The sequence below is a fragment of the Chaetomium tenue genome, assembly GCF_020726465.1.
Source record: "Chaetomium tenue strain MPI-SDFR-AT-0079 chromosome Unknown F5144scaffold_2, whole genome shotgun sequence".
Classification (NCBI taxonomy): Eukaryota; Fungi; Ascomycota; class Sordariomycetes; order Sordariales; family Chaetomiaceae; genus Chaetomium; species Chaetomium tenue.
In genome coordinates this window covers 5,209,067-5,225,765 of record NW_027117330.1, presented here as the reverse complement: position 1 = coordinate 5,225,765, position 16,699 = coordinate 5,209,067, and the positions used below count along the sequence as shown (strand labels likewise).

Here is a 16,699-nt window from a genome sequence, read left to right as displayed (position 1 = left end):
GCAGCGCGTCAGAAGCGCGAGAGTTTGATTTGATGCCCCGCTGGGCTGTGTGCATGAGTTTTACACGTCGCAGAACAATTTAAAATCTTGAATTTCCACCTTTTGTGCCGTCTTTAACGCAACCCGTGGCCTCCCCGTTGTTGAGGGGGAACGGCGTCAAAGACGTCAAAACGATTAAGTGCAGCAGGCGCTCTTTTTGGGATTCTAGGGCTGAACCGAGGGCACTTGGCGAAGACGGATCCCTGGGTAACACGAGGGCAAAACAAACATGGCCCGCTATGCCCCTGAATGGATGGACCCCGTCCGGCGTCCACGCCCGCTAGCGCACATCCGCACTCCCGAGGCGATCAACCGCTCCCGCCAACGCCGTGACCGCGAAGCCAGCCGGGAATGGGACCGGCCCCGGGACCGGGAAATCCGCCGGGTCGTCGACCACACCCGAGACCGCGACCGGGACCGCGGCGTCGTCGGCATCACCGACGTGCGCATGGTCAACGACATCATCGACGACTACCCGGAACGCCCCGTCAACATCAACCTGAACTACGGCTACGTGCACATCCACCCGGATTGCACCTGCCCCAACCCCTTCGCCCACACCTGCATGCCCCCCCCCAGCGCCAGCAGCACCAGCAGTAACACCCCCGCCCCCCCCAGCAGCGGCCACACCACCACCACCACCCGCCGAAACACCCTCACCTACCCAAGCCCCTACACCTCCACCCCCCCACCGCCCTCCTCCCGCCGAGGCGGCGGCTCTTCCGGCCCCCTCCCACCCGGCCCGGGCCCGGGCGGCCCACCGCCCCTCCCACGCTCCATCCTCCGCGCACCCGGACCCCTACCCCGGTCTCCCTCCCCCGGCCCTCTCCGCCGCGGCAGTAGCAGACCCCCCGCCATCATCTCCTCCTCGGACGAGTCCTCTGATCTGGACGAGCGACGCGCCAGGCCACGGCCACAGCGTCGCGCTAGGCGTGTGAGTGTGAGCGTGAACAGGCCGCCGCCGCCGCCACCGCCGCAGCAGCAGCAGCAGGGGTTGCCGGTGGTGGCGATCTGTGAGGGCTGTTTGCGGCGGAGGGAGTTGGTGGTGGCGGGGTATTGTGTGGATTGTGAGTATTTGGTGGGGGCGTGGCCGGGGATGAGTACTGGTGGGGGTGGGGGTGGTGGGTATGATCCGTCGGGGAGGGATAATGTGTTGGGGGCGACGGTGAGGAGGTATATGAGGGGGGAGGAGAGGGATTTGGGGAGGGAGAGGGAGTTGGCGAGGGAGAGGGAGAGGGAATTGGAGATGGAGTGGGAGCTGAGGGAGCGGGAGAGGGAACGGGAGAGGGAGCGAGAGAGGGAGGCACTAAGGGATGCGGGGAGGAGGGGGGTCAGGTGGGAGAGGGCGTTTACGGTGAGGGATGGAGAAAGGGATAGGAGGTATTATCCTGGAGAATCAGGAGGGTATTATAGCGACACGGACGACGAGAGCGGGTGGTAGGGCCGGATATACAGGGGTTTCTTATCTCTCATTCTCTAGAGATGGCACGTTGTGCGGTATTAAGGGCCGCCCAGCGGAGGGCTTATGAGCGCCACGAACACGAGCGACGACGTTACGATGACAATGATTCGATGACAATGATTATGGTTTTGTAAAAAAGGAGCATGGGTGATTATATCTCGCGCATAGCATAGCCATCTTTATACAGCGTGTATGGGACACAGCGTGACTTAACCAAGTATTAGGTTGACAACCAGAACAAATAGAGACTGTGTATTATCTCGGGCGAACTATGCCTGTTCCATATGGGGACCACTTGCTAGTCCTCTTCAATGACAAGCAGAGCACGATCCATTTCCTCCTGTCTCAACTTCCCCCATTGACATCTCCCAATATCTCCCATTACTACACTTCCCTCTGTTCGAGCCGCTGACAAAGATCCCCACACTCCATGGAGAGCCCCGCTACCATCACAGTCGAGACCGGTCCCCTCGCCACTATCACAAAAGAGCAGGTAAATGTGCTGGGTCTCACTCGTTGGGTTCGATCGGTAGCAGTCCGTAGTGATTAAAGGCTGGGATGCAAGTGTGTAGGCCTCGGTGATGTTGTGGGCAAGTCCCGCGATTTCCACGTCTCTGACAAGTGTTTTAAAGGTCGAGTTCAACCACTCCCACGGCTCGCTGTCATCTTGTTCGCTAAAATCTGAGCTCGCTGCTCGCCCTGTGTTGCCGCCAACACTCTGGACTTTTGAAGCAACGGCTGCAACTTTGAGGAGGAAGAGGGACAGGATTTCCTGGGCGCATTGTAAGGGAAGTCGGACTCTTGCGGCATGTAGACGTAAAACTCGACACTCTTCTCGTTGACTTTCTCTGGGCTGGGGTCTTGTGGGTTAGCCTGCCGTTCTTTCTTCTTGCAGATCGTTGTTGGAGAGCTCGCGATGACTTGGAGGAGAGAAAGGCCCCGAAGACGGGCCAAGTATGATAAGTGCCCTGCCGTTTCGGGACCATCCGGTTGATCCCGATGAGCCTGCCACCTCCCTGCCTTGCCTCGCTTGTGTAGACATGCTTTCCTAGCTAGCGCTGTAATATCCCCAGATCAGTGTTACCATCGTCCCACGCTACGACGCGGAGTGTATGAAAATTGTATCTTGCCAGTGGGTTAAAGGTCCAAACATAGTTGATGTAATCCCGGCATCTGCGGTATGGGCTCACTACAGCGTCTAGTCGCCTACTAACTCTCGTTCGTTCTTCCAAAGTGCAAAGCTACAGTTCCAGCAGGCTACGAAGGTGATTTTGATACTCCAGCACCCACGGCCGGGGACCGGAATCCAGCTTGGAGCCTGGTTCGACGATAAACCGAGCTGCCGTCGTTTCCCTCCCGGGGTGAACCCAAGCCGTTACCGGGACGTGCCATTTGTAGCTAGTTGGTTTCGTAAGGCCTTTTAGTGGGCTCAGTCCACTCGATATCAGAATTGACGAACGTTGCAGCGAGTCTCTCGATTGCCTCGGCCAGTCTTGCGGCGATACCTATTGCATGGTTTTGTTGATGCTTCCGCAGAGCCCCAGGGTCTCTGAGTCAGGTAGCCCATCCACCCCCTCAGACGCCAGTGAATACTCAAGGCCTGACAGGTTGATGGACTCTAGAGCGGGGAACAAGGCTTCAACACGACGTGTCGCCTAGAATTGACACCATGGATTTACTTTTCCTTCTTTGGAACTGGGCGGTTGCCACCTTGACCTGAACAAGATTCAGCCCGACTGACCAAGAGGGCTACAGTTCTAGGCTGCCTCAGCTTCAGTTACCACGGGTCTAAAATGGCGATGGAGTTACCAGGACGCAGTTTTGGGAGCTCTACCACTCCCTAGCCCCGCTTTCCCTCGCCCCAAGTAATACAGGAGAACAAACACCTGCAATTGTAATTCATGCGTATCATATTCAGATTCTATAGTGTTGCTCTTGACCTTTCCCTGTGTTTCTAAACCCAGTATGCGCAGATCGAGGTGTCCATTTTCCTAAGCAACTTCTCCTGACTCGGGTGGCTTGTTATTACTACAGCAATGTAAAAGAGTCCAAACGATGTGATTGCCTGAGTGCCAAACCCCTGCTAACATTGAGCACTGTTTTCGGAACCATCATCCCCCTTAACTGACCCTGGCTTGTTGGGAATACCTCCCTCGTACACGCGTCGGATTGAAGAGCAAGCAATCTCTGTAACTTAATGACTTGTTTGAGCCACCCAAGGCGATGATTTACGGTGCAATCACTCTACCCCCCTTCTCCCCCTCCAGCGGCGTAACTTCCAAGAACCCTCCACGATCCCGCCAGTAGGTAGGTAATAAGAAAGGTCTACCACTGCAAGTAAGCATCTCACATATAATTCGGCTTCTTAACAACAACTTGGTACTCTTAATCTCGAATGTGTAGCTGACAAGCCCGTTGTCTATTAGGGGCCGTGCTTTGGCATCTGGAAAGTGATCATTTTCACCGCTGGTTGCGGCTGCCAGAGGTCGCTTTATCCAGATACAAGTCTCAAAGCCCTACCGATGCAAATGTAGGTAGTCCGTCGAATCTATCATGGAATGTGAGGTGAAGATATTGGTTGTGAATAAGACAGCTACCGCATCGCGGCCGAGGTTACATTGGTCGCCATTTCCAACTCCATCAGATTGCAATCCGACTCGACGCCGTTTTCCGTGTCTGCGTCAAGGCAGCCGTGTAACATGATGCTCCCTGTTGCACTGGCACTAAAACTCGTTCTACGAATAAGGACGAAATGTTAGCGAAGCTTTCAAACCAAGCCCAACACCAAGACAAAGGTCTACTCACCCCGAAACCCCTTCACAAGTCCACGTCTCCCTCACGGTAAGACTTATCTCATCCAGATTGAACCGGAAGACGGTCCCAGGAGCGTCACATTTCGACCACTCCCCATCCCAGAGCTTTGCCAGGTCAACATCTTGCACCATGCATTCTACAATCCTGTTGGTCGCCGAGTGGTAGGAGTTGAAGCCGAAGGTGCCCATGGAGCCGCCGTTGTCCCAGTTGTAGACTTTTAGTATGAAGTCATCAATCTTCCAATACGTGGGGCTGCCGGGCGATTGGGAGGTTTCGGTACAGTTGTCTGCTGCCAGGGATGCTCCTGGAAGGAGAGATATGACGGCAGTGGATGGGCGCATCTTGTAGGGGCTGGAAGTTCATTGAGCCAAGGCCTACATTAACTCAGCGGCTTTTCAACACGCGCTAGGTAATCCTGTACGGGCCTGAGTTGCCTTATAAACACAGATCTTCCTCGCATCCCCATCCCCATCCCCATTTTGACCTTGCTATTACCTTCTCCCAAACTGGCCGTCTCCGAAACTCTTTCCGCGGCTAAACGAAAGCGGGCCTCTCAAAACCAGGGCAATTTGAGTGCGCCGGCAGATTCTAGATGCCGGGACCACTAATTAATCGGGCAATATACCCTAGGCAATTATCATTGGACGTGTGGATAGGAAGTCCAGTCACCGCTTCGCGTCTAAGGTGTTTGTATAAGATCGACGTGAACACTATTACCACCCGACTTGGGATGATCCGGGATTTGAGGGGGTGTGAGGATGTCCACCGGGTAGTGGGCGAGTTACAAAAAGTGTGTTACGGCCGGGGTTTGAAGGACCGTGGAGTTTGTCTTGTTTCGCACCTGACGAAGAAAGCAGAGTACCCAAGGTACTGTCGATCATGCGATCTATCTGGAGTGCTTGCGCCCTGCTGCCCGTGGTCCTCACGGGGGCTGTGGCCGAAGGAGATTGGACCTCCAAGGTGAACGTGTAAGTATCCGTGTCAGACCGCTAGCATCAGATTTCAACGACCACTGACCAATACCGCCCCAGACAACGCAATGGCTTCTACTCCCTGGATGTGGTCGACAAGTTCGCGGAAGCCACCATGACCAAAGTTGACGCATACATGGACAAGAAGATTGCCGCGGGGAAGAACAACGGGTGCACACTGGAGACTGCGGGCGTGCGGAGGGAGTGGTACGCGCACCCCTACCTTCCTTCTAGTACCTTGGAGTAATCCTAAGTCGGTCTGATAGGGGCGATATGACGGTCGAGCAGCGGGCCGACTTTATCAACGCCACGCTCTGCCTTATGAAAGCGCCGTCCAAGGCGCCTCAAGATCAATTCCCGGGCGCCCGGAGCCGTTTCGACGACTTCATGGCCTATCACCTGACGAACGCCGGGTCTCTGCACGACACGATTGGCTTGTTCCCTGCGCACAAGTATTTCCTCCTTGCGTACGAGACGGCGCTCAGGAACGAGTGTGGGTATAAGGGGTACCATCCGGTATAGTTCCCTTGTTCTTTCATCTCCCACAAGTGATGCTGACTCGTTAAAACAAACAGTACATGAACTACGACCGTTACACCAAAGATCCCGTCAACTCAGCTCTTTTCAACGGCAACGCCACCTCGATGGGCGGCAACGGTGCCCCTGACCCAAACTACAAAGGCCTGCGTACTAGTGCCGGCCTCATGAAATCGGGCGGCGGAGGCGGCTGCGTCACCACTGGTCCCTTCAAAGACTACATGGCCACGGTAGGCCCCGGCGCCCCCATGATGCCCAACGTGCCCAAAAACCCCCTCGCCTCCGGCGGCGGCTACAATCCCCGCTGCATGCGCCGCGACGTTAACGCCGACGCCGCCCTCGGCGCCACCGCCGACCGCGCCCTTGCCCTGATCCAGCAATCGAAGGACATCAACACCTTCTACAACACCCTGTTGACGCCTCCCCGCAACGCATCCGACCCTTACAACTGGGGCATCCACACGGCGGGCCACTACATCGCGGGAGGCGACCCGGGTGGTGATCCGATGGTGAGCCCGGGCGATCCCATCTTTTACTTTCACCACGCGGCGCTGGATAGGTTGTGGTGGATCTGGCAGATGCAGGATCCGGATACGCGGGTAAATGCGCAGGTTTCGCTGGGAGGCACGAATGGCGCAAGCAGGAAGCTGGATATGAAGTGGTTGACTCCGGATGTGATCCCGGTGTTGGAGGCGCATGATGGATTGGGGGGCCATGCGGGGGCTTTTTGTCATGTTTATGTTTAGATTGGCCGAGAGGAAGCAGGGACTTGCCTGTAGGAGATTTTATAACAAATTGTATGTCTCTTGTCATCGAAATATTGAGAAACATGTCGCGGATGGTGTCGCTGACCGAGTTGATGGTAATCGACGTGGCCGAAACCGACTCCCGATCGATTTTAGGTACTGGCCCCCTTGTTCTGCTGCAGGGAAGTTGTAATACCTACATGAACAAGGTAGGGTGGCGTTCTTTGGGTTTATTTTGGGTAAACTAGAGCTTAATAGGTAGGTAGGTAGGTACTGTTCATACCTCCCCTTGACTTGTGAAGGGTCCAATCACTAATGTCTTACACTGCGGAAGTACTTCGTTTTCACAACATTAGACGTTTTATTCCGCGACCTACGGGCTGAAGATCTGCATGGGAAACAGCCCAGGGCCCAGTTGAGGATCGTTTCCTACCCCGGTGTATGTGTCGCCACCAACACCTTCACGGACAATGGATGTCTTGTGTGATGACGTATGTCCACCGATACGCATTGGGCGACAACCTACGAATGAGACTACGCATTAACAACCCCCATCGATACTCGTCGGACCTTATCGTTTCAACAACCTTCGCTAATCAGCTGTGTGCTCTCAACAAACCAACAGCCATAAACCAAACTTGGCAACATATCACAACCTCAACCAACATGACAACACCGGCAGAGCCCCCTCCATCCTATGAACAGGCTGTTCACGGTGGCCCGGACTCCCTCCCCCAAGAACCACGCAACGGTATCCCCCTCCCCGCCCGCCGCAGCATGGAAGATGAACTCCGCCCCCTCCCCACAGGCTGGGTCCGCGAGTTCGACCCCGACACCCAACACCAATTCTTCGTCGACACCCTGGCCTCGCCCCCCCGCTCCATCTGGCACCACCCCTACGACGACGACACCTACCTCAACTCCCTCCCACACCACGAACGCGACCAAATCCGCACCACCCACTCCGGCCCGCCCCGCCGCCCCAGCGCCGCGGACATCGCCGCCGAGGACACCGACGGCTCCTCCTCCGACACCAACTGCACCAGCACCAAGCGCAGCCTTGGCCGCAAACTCAAAGACCGGCTCACCGGCACCACGCACGAGCAGCGCGCGGCCGACCGCGCCCGCCGCGCCGCCGCCGAGCACGAGCTGTACCGGCAGCACCGGTTGTTGCGGCGGGCCATGCACGAGGCCATGCGCTCGGGCCGGCCGCAATTGCTGGGGCGGGATGAGAACAGGGCAAGGGTGTGGTTGGAGCCGCCGGGGCATACGTTTCCTGGGGTGAGTGGGGTGCGGAGGTTGAGTCCGTATTGGAGTGAAGTGGTTTATGATAGGGAGGGTGGGGGTGGGGGGAGGCCTGGCCCGCCGGGGAGGTATTTGAGGCCGGAGGGGGAGATGTATGGGATGGGGTATGGTGGGTATGGGTGTGGACGGTTTGCCGGGGGCAGGTGGGATCGGCCCGGGGTGGAGTATAGGAGGGTGCCGGGGAGGGGGTTTGGGGGTGGGTTTGGTACGCCGTTGATGATGCCGCTAATGGGGGGGATGATGATGGGAGGGTTGATGGGGGCGGCTGCTTTTTGAAGTGAGGGGGTTTGGGTTTGTTCCGTTAGTATTATCGTTAGGTTCAGCAGTTACACTACCTATGCAAACTTGATCTAGAGTCTTGGGGCCGGGAGGTTTGTCACCATATGATCCCTCGGGGTTCTTATGATCTTTTAATTATTGCTCATTAGAAGTGTAAGTCTATCCCTAGCCGCGAACGGCGCATTTCCTTCACTCTATTCAGGTTAGGCGGCTCCGTTTGGCACCCAGCCGGGGTCAGCCAGCTCAAAGCCGGTCGGGTCAAACCCCGGCGCGACTGCAAGGCGGTCAGTATCGGGGAACATGACAGCATGCGAAGGGAAGCAAAATTCAAACTTACCAGTAGTACCAACAAGCGTCCAATCCCCCCAACTCCTCGCCCGCTGCCACTCCCACTTCCCGATGGCCAGCTGCGGCTGCTGCCCGGCAAAGATGTCCGAACCCAGTTTCACCTCGCGCACCGGCGATCCGTCATCGTGAGAAAGCGAGAGCGTAAGGGGCGCCCCGGCATAGTAGTGCCACACCTCGACGGCGTCAACACGGTGCCAGTGCGAGTAGCCCTCGCTCCCTTCGAGGAGGTAGTAGATGGCCGTGCTGATGGAGCGGCTGTCGGTGATGTTGTCCGTGTCGCGGAAGGTCTCGACGTAGTAGCCCTTTTCGACGTTGGGAATGAGGTTGAGTTGGGCAATCACTTCCTGGGCTGTCCGCTTGTTGATTGGGACGGGGTGGTGGTGAGATTGGCTGTGCTCGGACGAGCTCCGGATTTCCTGCAAATGGGGTGCCTGGGCGACCGCGGCGGCATGAGATCCGATGGGGATGGATAAGCCGAGGGCGGCGGCGAGGAGGGAGGAGAGGCGTGCCATGGTGGTTGGGGCTCGGGAGTTACGAGCTGCACCGTCAATGTTGGTCACCAAGGTGTCACGCAGTCATCGTGGAAAAGCTGGGGTGGGTTGTCCATTGACTTATTTATGCCCGAAATGTTGGCGGTGAGACCATAATGACATAATCATCATCCCATCGCCCATCTGGGCCTTCCTTCGTCTGACATGTCGATCCAATTCCTTGGTAAGCTGCGCCACATGGCGACAGGGCGCGTTTTCTGACATCAGGCCAACGATTGCTAATACGAACGAACGGACTTCACGAATCGGGTTCCATGCGCCGACAAATAAACGTCGTGGCCCCCAATTCGGCAAGACACAATAGGAAAGGTTTGGGTGTCAAGCGTGGATGGAGACGATAATTGTGAACCCTCTTAGACAGGGGGTGCAAGCAGACGGCCGATAATTGACTAGAAATTGCGAATGAAACTACTGCGTATGGGTCTATAGGTGTGTAAATATGTACAGTATGAAGGTGCCGCCCGTATATCCCAAGGTAAGGTTATATGTGAACCCTTTCTGAGGACCCCTTGTACCGGTTACTGGCCCTCAATCTTCCACGAGTAAGTCGGAAACGGGAGTGCGCCGGTTGGCATGACGGGTGTGATGATTGGAATCTCGTCGGCCCCCGTGGACGTCGACGGCGGATCCGACGGGTCCGGCTGGTCCACAAACGCAGCCAGGTCGATCGCCCACTCGACGAACCCGCCAAAGTTCAACGCCTGGAAACGCTTCACACGCGACGCTTTGGTTTTGTCGCTCAGGTAGGCGACCCAGGTGTCGCTTCCGTACGTCATCATGTCCGAGTCGCTCGCGGCGTCGTACCACGAGGAGTAGCCGGGCAGGTTGAGCGAAAGCGCCAGCTCCAGCTCCGCCTGGGAGATGTACCCGGCGGTATTGGTACAAACGCTCGGCCGGGCACCGGACTCGGGCCCGGTGTAGTGGCAGTCGGGTCCGGTACAACCTGGGCTAGCCATGCGGAAACTGCGGCCATAGCTGGCGATCCCGACGGTGATTTTATGAGCAGGCACACCAGCCTTGGTGATCATGGCGAGAGCTAAGTTGGTCTCGGTTATGTTGACGTGGCTGCGCAGACAGTTGCCCCCAGGGCACCCATCTTGACTCCAGGGATGGTCGTAGTCCCACTGCCCGTGCAGGTCGTATGTCATAAAGACAATGTAGTCTAGCACTGGTGCCATCTCGGAGATTGGAAACCCTTTAAGATAAAAGAACGAAGCAGGTGCTGCGATGGAAAGGGTTTTGCCGGCTGGCAGAAGGGAGCGCATTGTCTTGAGGAAGGCGAGGTAGTTCGGGCCATCGGAGGCACTGCCGGGCGGAATTCCAGGAATATCGGCACCAGGGTATTCCCAGTCAAAGTCAACACCGTCGAGGTTGTACTGCTGCACCACCGAGGCCACACTCCGGGCAAACTTCAAGCGGTTCGCGTCAGTGACGCCCTTGCGGAATATCGGATAGGAGTCGATGTCGGTCGAGAACGACCAGCCACCAAAGGAGAGGATGCGTTTGAAGTTCGTTTGTTGAGAAAAGATCTCAAACTGCCCCTGATATTTCGAGAGATCAACAGTATAGTCGTTGGCGACGTCTCCAAAGGCAAAATGCACATGTGTGTACCGGCCCGTTGGGATCTGATCCGCTCTCATCGTCAAGCACTGGCGGTCCTGGCTGAACCCTTCGAAATATCCAATCTTCAGGAACTGGGAGGGAGGCCTTTCGTTGTTTGTTATGTCAGTCCCGCAGTTGGAAATGCAACCGTTCGTCCCTGGGGCTGCTGTGCCTGGGGCACCGGTGGAGGACTTGGACGGCGTGCAGAACTCGGGCGTGATGCCGCATTGGCCCCAGATATTACACTAGTTTAAAGAGGTCAGCTTTGTGTGTCGGCTAGCTCGGGAGGATGGTCCGGACACATAGACAAGGGGAAGGAAAAAAGAACGTGGTAGCCTGCACTTACGCATGCGTTCAGGGGGCATGGGTTTAGCAGCGAAATAGTGGCCCAGTCGGCAGGCCGCGCCGACCCGCTGACCTGGGGTCCGCAAACGGTATTGTCGACAATAGAGGGCATGGGGGGATACCCTGGACTGAGGCAAATATTGGCACCAAGCTGAAGAAGATTGCAGCCCGTCCAGCCCCATGTTTGGAGGTTGTATTTCTCAATGTCGGCAACCGTGAGGTAGTGATGGTCTGCAATAACGGCACAGTAGTCGCCTGATTTGACCGTATAGTCAAAACACGTCCCATCGGGGTTCTTTTGAGGCCTGAGATCTGGTAAAGTCCCCTCCGAGCAGCACACTGGCTGTCTTAGCGCCAGAGTCGAACACAGCGTTGGGCTGGGGTTATACTGGTAGAACTGCTGGCTCGTGATGCCGCAACGGGAGACAAGACTGGCGCATGAATCGCCGGCCTGGACTTGGATGTAGGAACATGTTGTTCCCATGCTGAGTGACATGATGAGCTGATGAGGTAGGTCTGAAAGATGGTTTAAATGGCCCGAGAAAGGGCAGACATGCGCCCAAGGCAACAGAGAGTATTCGACTCTTATGCTTCGTCCATTTGATGGGTGCCTTGCCATTTTCCCTTCTCCATGGGCCAGCATTAATGTAATAAAGCCAACCCAACCCTCATGCACAGTCTTTCAAATTTGGTGCGGACGACCTCGGCGTTCATCCAAGGTCACCCCTGTTGCTTCTGTCCGTTTTTGTAATTGGCGAGCGCAATTATTGAAGGCGAGCCTGACGTGTCGCCGCGCTGATGCACGTTGGTCCGGATATGTTGCCTCTTAGGGCGTTTGCCGTTCGAAGACACGGAGGTTGCAATATCAGTCACACAAACAAACCAATCACATTACACCGCCCAGTTGAAGTCTCACAAGGGCCGAAGAAAAAAAGACCGCAGTGACATTGAGCGCCGACTAAATTCGCTTGATCGATGACCGCCGCGACGCATCTACATCAGAGCAGCCGTCGAATGTTAGAACCAGCAAAGAATACCTTGACTACCTACCTATTGTTAGCCATGTCCCAACGGCAGCGGCGAGCAGCACTAAGGTAGGAAGGACTCTCGCATAGCATATCCAGATTCGTTCCCCATCCCCCAATCGTTATATTTCAGCCATTGGGCTTTATATTTCTTCGATAGCAGCCAACTGGAGGCTGCAGATCAACACTACATAGATCACACTTGTAGGCCGGCACAATTCTCGGCCTTCGGCGTACATAGTGGTACGGAAACTTGGAAGTTCCCCGTCGCCCTCTTCAGCTTCCCACGCCGATGCTACCAGGCACTTTGAAGCCTTTCGGAAAGTGTCACCAGCTAGGCCACTTTTCCACCTCGGCGCCCCAGTGTAGAAACACGTGGGGATGGTGTTGCTCTTCCACTTTTGAGTCGAAGGCTCGCCCCGCGGGACCGTATTAGTACAAGAAGGGGTCCTCCCAGAGCCCTGGGTGAATGGAGTTCCCAAGGTACCCATTCCATATCCAGACAATCACAATACACGTATCCCCCTCATCAATCATGACACTCGTCCAAACTTGTACATTTTTCCTTCGCGTTGCGTCCATTGCCCGTGCCTTCACCATCAACATGGGCCAGGGCACGACGGCAATGGACGAGTATAGACACGCTGCCACATTTGTGATCCCAGATCTGGGAGAGGCAGTGGAATGGCATGTGCTTGGACATACCGGGCCGCCCTCCGTCGTTACTCTGGATTCGGCCGCAGTCGAGACTACCATCGGAATGCTAGAGCGGCGTGCGGTTAGGGAATTCGAACGGCCGTCCAACGGAACCCTACCCCCGCAGGCACTCCCGGACGTGTGTTCACGGGTCGCAGGTTGCACCATGTACGCGGCCGACAAGATTAGAACGTCGATGGTAGCACTCGCCAACCTGAGTCAGCGGAAGTGCCAGGCTTTCGGCGCCGGGGCCTACCGTTACTTCTCGGCCAATGACTACGAAAAGACGAAGGACGTTTTGATTCAAACCATTCTTGCATTTTCTATCAACCTGCTGACGGCAAAACTGGATCCCAACGAACCTTCATGTTACATTAACGGCAAGGTGGGGAACGATGACCCCTTACCTGGCGACGAGCATGAGAAGTGCGACACTCGAGATCCCGCAAACATGGCTGCAAGCTATGCATCATCCATCCACCAGTTTTGTCTGGCCATCCAACGTGCCAACAACTTCACGACCCAGACTCACTACACGGACGGCCAGTTCCAAGCAGGAGAGAGGGTCATTGACGGTTCTGCCAACTTGTTCAAGGGCTTTGTGGCGGCTCAGAAGGGCAACTTTGGTCCTGTGTGCTATTCTGTGGGTGTGACCTGGAAGAGGATGACGGAGAAGTTCAACCTGTTTCATCGCCAATCTGGACTTTTGGCTTAGCCCAGGAGATTGTTTTGTGAAGAATCAAGGATTCGGTGAGGCGGAATGGTAATTATCTAGCCTAGGTACCAAGTAAACTATTGACGGGCGTTGCGCAGGGATGCAGATACATGCATGTAGGTACATGGTTCCAGTCAATGCCCAACGACATGCAATAAACCCTTCATCCGGTTGCAGGAAGCCATCGCGCAGGACAACGTCGACCTTTCACTCTTCGCCTAGACCTCGCTCGGCACCAAGTACAGACAGAGGACAAAATTACCACGGCCTACGGCCTCTTCGCCCGGTAGCCTATCTACTTCCTCCGCTGCGACAACATAGCTGCCAGGCACATCCTCAGCCCCGGCACGCCGACAGAGGAAAACGCCATCACGCTCCCGCAGTAGCATTGGCACACCTGCGGTTGATATGTCGTCAAAGTCTGGTGCCTCTCTCGGAGTCGAAAAGGAGTCAAGGACTCGCATTGGCGTCACCATCCCTGAATCCAAGTCATGGTTGACATCACAGAGGAGGGCTGGCGCAGACCTTGAGCGTCCAACCGAGGTGGCCGTAGAAGAGTTTTGGCAGGCCTGGTGTGCCGCATGGAGCTCGCAAAGAGATTCGAACGATGATGAGTTGGCTCGAGTCTTCGAGGAGAGGATCGGCGATCAGTCTTGTTCACGACGGAAGCCAATAGGTACACGGGTACCCGTGGATTTAAAGGTACACGGGTCCCGTGGCGATGACTAAGCCTGCTTCTACGTCTCCTTTTCGGGCATGACGAGTTCCCGAAAGGCGCGAAAGATCCTAATCAATAATGTATTGTCTTTGGCCTATAAATCGACATTGAAGCCGGTAGAAGTCTTACGAGATTCTTGACTACGAGCTTGCCGAGGCCCTATACTTGCCTAGCCTATTATGAATACAAAGCCTGCTGTTCCTCAATATCTCTCTCAATCCTCCTCCAGAGATCACCAACACCTCTTCTCCCTATATCAAATGGTTCGTGTTCCCTCTCTTGAGCTACCAAACCTTCAATCCTATCTTCTTCTGCTCTACTCCAATCCAGGTAGGCCATCATCTCCTCCTTCGTCCAGTCCCTTGAGCCTGTTGAAGTCGTACAGTGCTTTGTCATCTGCTTATAGTCAAGGCACCACTCGTAGCTTGCCTTGCTATATCGTAGAGGCAAACGCATTGCCTTCCGGTATTGCTGGTTGGTTCTGATGCTTCCACGTGGTTGGGCTCTGTGCCAAGTATCCCTTGCCTTGACATATCTCTGATAGATTGCCTGTGGGTCCCAGTAGTTGAGGGAAGCTGGCGATGGACTTGACAAGGCTGGTACTGTGTGATGCGGCGGTGGTGTAGGCGGCGGTGGTGTAGGCGGCGGTGGTGTATCTTCGGTGACAACCTCGATTGATGGCATTGTGGGTGTTGTTGCTTGCGAGGTCGGTTGTAGAGCTGAAGCCCGCTGCAATAGCTCTGCATGCCTCTGGGGACATGCCTTTGAGGTCATTATATGACCTAATGTATGGCATCTGCTGCAGGTGGGTAATGCCTTTGGCTGTGTTACAGCCTCGACTGTCTCAAACCCGCTAGGCTCTCGCCTGGTGCTTGATTGTGGTATAGTCGAATTGGCAGCAATAGGATCGATGCGCTGACGAGGCTCGAGTAGCAACTGAGGAGCGCCATCGCGTTTGAGATGCCAGCGTGAGGAGAAATGCTCAAGTCGAAGGACCAAGTTCTGGTCAAGCAAAACCTCCAATGTATGGACACAGGGTAGTCCCATAGATAGAGAGAAAGAGCCTGAACAGGTTCGCGACAGAGATGGGCCTTTCCGGGTGAGGAGTTTCCGCTGCTCGTCGACCTTCCTTAGGGCCTCGTGTGATACCCAACCACGTACTCCACTGTATAGTGATCCAGAGAGCTCAATTGGAAACCGAATTTGCTGCTTGGCCTGGTTGGACTTCAGCTCCCCAAGTTGGTTGAGTAAGGCATGCTTCATCGCCCTCCAGGCCTCAAAAAGATCCAATGTAGATCGCTTGAGATACCCTTTGAGCAGTGCATGGATACCTTCAACACGTGAGGTTACCACGTTGCCGAAATGAGGGTGTTGGTCAACCCAAGCCTTAACAAGCTTTTCCTTGTACAAATCGAGCCAAGTGTTCTTGATATACTTGACCTCTTCGACATGGTGTGGAAGATACTGCTTCTCAAACTCTTCTAGACGCTTGTAGAATGCCTCCTCATCTGGCGATCTCATGATCGAATGCCAGAACATGTAGAATTCCTTCCAAGGTTCAAATCCTTCGTGTTGGCTGGTGAAGGCTGGCTGGCAGTGACGAAGAACTGCTTTATTCGCATGCCATAAGCACAGCAGTGAAGCGGCAGATGGAAAGCAGGTAGAAACAGCGTTCATACATGCGATACACCTGTCTGTCAAGACAACAGAGGGAAGTCGAGCATTGCAGACCTCGTAAAGCGACCTCAGCCGGTCCAGAGCCCAAAGGTAATCCTCTTCGGTCTCGCCACGAAGGAATGCGAATGCAATGCAGAAGGATCGCTGGCAAGCATCGACGCCGATCATGTCAAGGAGCGGCATGCCGTATTTGTTGGTCTTGTATGTGCAGTCTAGCAAGAGGGTATCCGGATAGGCTTGAAGGTACGCCAGTGAGTCTGGGTGGGCGAATAGAACAGCTGTGACCCGGCCATCTGGAGAAAACTGCATTCGACTCCAGAATCCTTCTCTGTCTAGCTGATTGGCGAGTGCATGGATAGTACTCTGGCCTTCGCAAATGTCTCGTTTTGTCGCTGCAATGCGATTGTAGACGTCCTGCTGGGTTGCCATAGAATTGCCGTTCTGCCGTATGTATGTCCTGATATCCTTGGGGGCTATCCCAGAGTTGACAAGGTTTGCGAGCTGGGTAGAATCATCCTTGGATAGTTGCCGGTGTGTCGGATGAGCAGATGGATGCTGGCTTGGTTCATGATTGTGTATGGAAAACCGCTTGTCGGGGCGATGCCTTAAGGTCCAGGTACTCTTATCCAGAGATTCTTTGGCCAGGACTGAAAACTGGCAGCCTGTTCCTCGGGAAGTTGTCCTCCGTTGGCGTTCTCTCGACACAGAAGGAGGACGACAGGATCGATCACATATGTATGTAATCGTCTGTCTGCCAGTCTTCTCCTTGGTTGATCTCCCAGTAATGAATGCGTAGCCCTTAGTCGCAGCCCAGGAATTGATTGACGCGAACAGGGCATCCCTCGATTCGTAATCGCGTTCCGGAGGGA

At 55.2% G+C, this 16,699-nt stretch overlaps 7 protein-coding genes across 7 annotated transcripts; 4 read left to right on the top strand and 3 right to left on the bottom strand.

Annotated features, from left to right (window-relative positions):
* Positions 1-268: 268 nt before the first annotated feature.
* Positions 269-977, top strand: F5144DRAFT_545881 (uncharacterized protein; the record flags this gene model as incomplete). The annotated part of the gene is made up of 2 exons (XM_066787387.1): positions 269-635; positions 709-977. The coding sequence occupies 2 exons, from the start codon at positions 269-271 to the stop codon at positions 975-977; spliced, it is 636 nt and encodes a 211-aa protein (XP_066647449.1).
* Positions 978-4,094: 3,117 nt separating this feature from the next.
* On the bottom strand, positions 4,095-4,656 carry F5144DRAFT_610572 (uncharacterized protein; the record flags this gene model as incomplete). The annotated part of the gene is made up of 2 exons (XM_066791664.1): positions 4,095-4,236; positions 4,307-4,656. 2 exons carry the CDS (start codon positions 4,654-4,656, stop codon positions 4,095-4,097), a joined length of 492 nt encoding a protein of 163 aa, XP_066647448.1.
* Positions 4,657-5,194: 538 nt separating this feature from the next.
* F5144DRAFT_600479 (uncharacterized protein) lies at positions 5,195-6,569 on the top strand (the record flags this gene model as incomplete). The annotated part of the gene is made up of 4 exons (XM_066791077.1): positions 5,195-5,283; positions 5,347-5,493; positions 5,553-5,802; positions 5,862-6,569. The coding sequence occupies 4 exons, from the start codon at positions 5,195-5,197 to the stop codon at positions 6,567-6,569; spliced, it is 1,194 nt and encodes a 397-aa protein (XP_066647447.1).
* Positions 6,570-7,235: 666 nt separating this feature from the next.
* On the top strand, positions 7,236-8,261 carry F5144DRAFT_545878 (uncharacterized protein; the record flags this gene model as incomplete). Its single annotated transcript, XM_066787386.1, has 2 exons — positions 7,236-7,850; positions 8,229-8,261. The coding sequence occupies 2 exons, from the start codon at positions 7,236-7,238 to the stop codon at positions 8,259-8,261; spliced, it is 648 nt and encodes a 215-aa protein (XP_066647446.1).
* F5144DRAFT_565144 (RmlC-like cupin domain-containing protein) lies at positions 8,166-9,096 on the bottom strand. The gene is made up of 2 exons (XM_066788479.1): positions 8,491-9,096; positions 8,166-8,427 (listed from the first exon to the last, which is right to left on the bottom strand). Exons 1-2 carry the CDS (start codon positions 9,011-9,013, stop codon positions 8,357-8,359), a joined length of 594 nt encoding a protein of 197 aa, XP_066647445.1. The 5' UTR covers positions 9,014-9,096; the 3' UTR covers positions 8,166-8,356.
* A 474-nt stretch (positions 9,097-9,570) lies between these two features.
* On the bottom strand, positions 9,571-11,483 carry F5144DRAFT_482658 (class V chitinase-like protein; the record flags this gene model as incomplete). The annotated part of the gene is made up of 2 exons (XM_066785349.1): positions 9,571-10,899; positions 11,001-11,483. 2 exons carry the CDS (start codon positions 11,481-11,483, stop codon positions 9,571-9,573), a joined length of 1,812 nt encoding a protein of 603 aa, XP_066647444.1.
* Positions 11,484-12,559: 1,076 nt separating this feature from the next.
* F5144DRAFT_545876 (uncharacterized protein) lies at positions 12,560-13,435 on the top strand (the record flags this gene model as incomplete). Its single annotated transcript, XM_066787385.1, has 1 exon — positions 12,560-13,435. The coding sequence occupies one exon, from the start codon at positions 12,560-12,562 to the stop codon at positions 13,433-13,435; it is 876 nt and encodes a 291-aa protein (XP_066647443.1).
* Between the last annotated feature and the right edge of the window lie 3,264 nt (positions 13,436-16,699).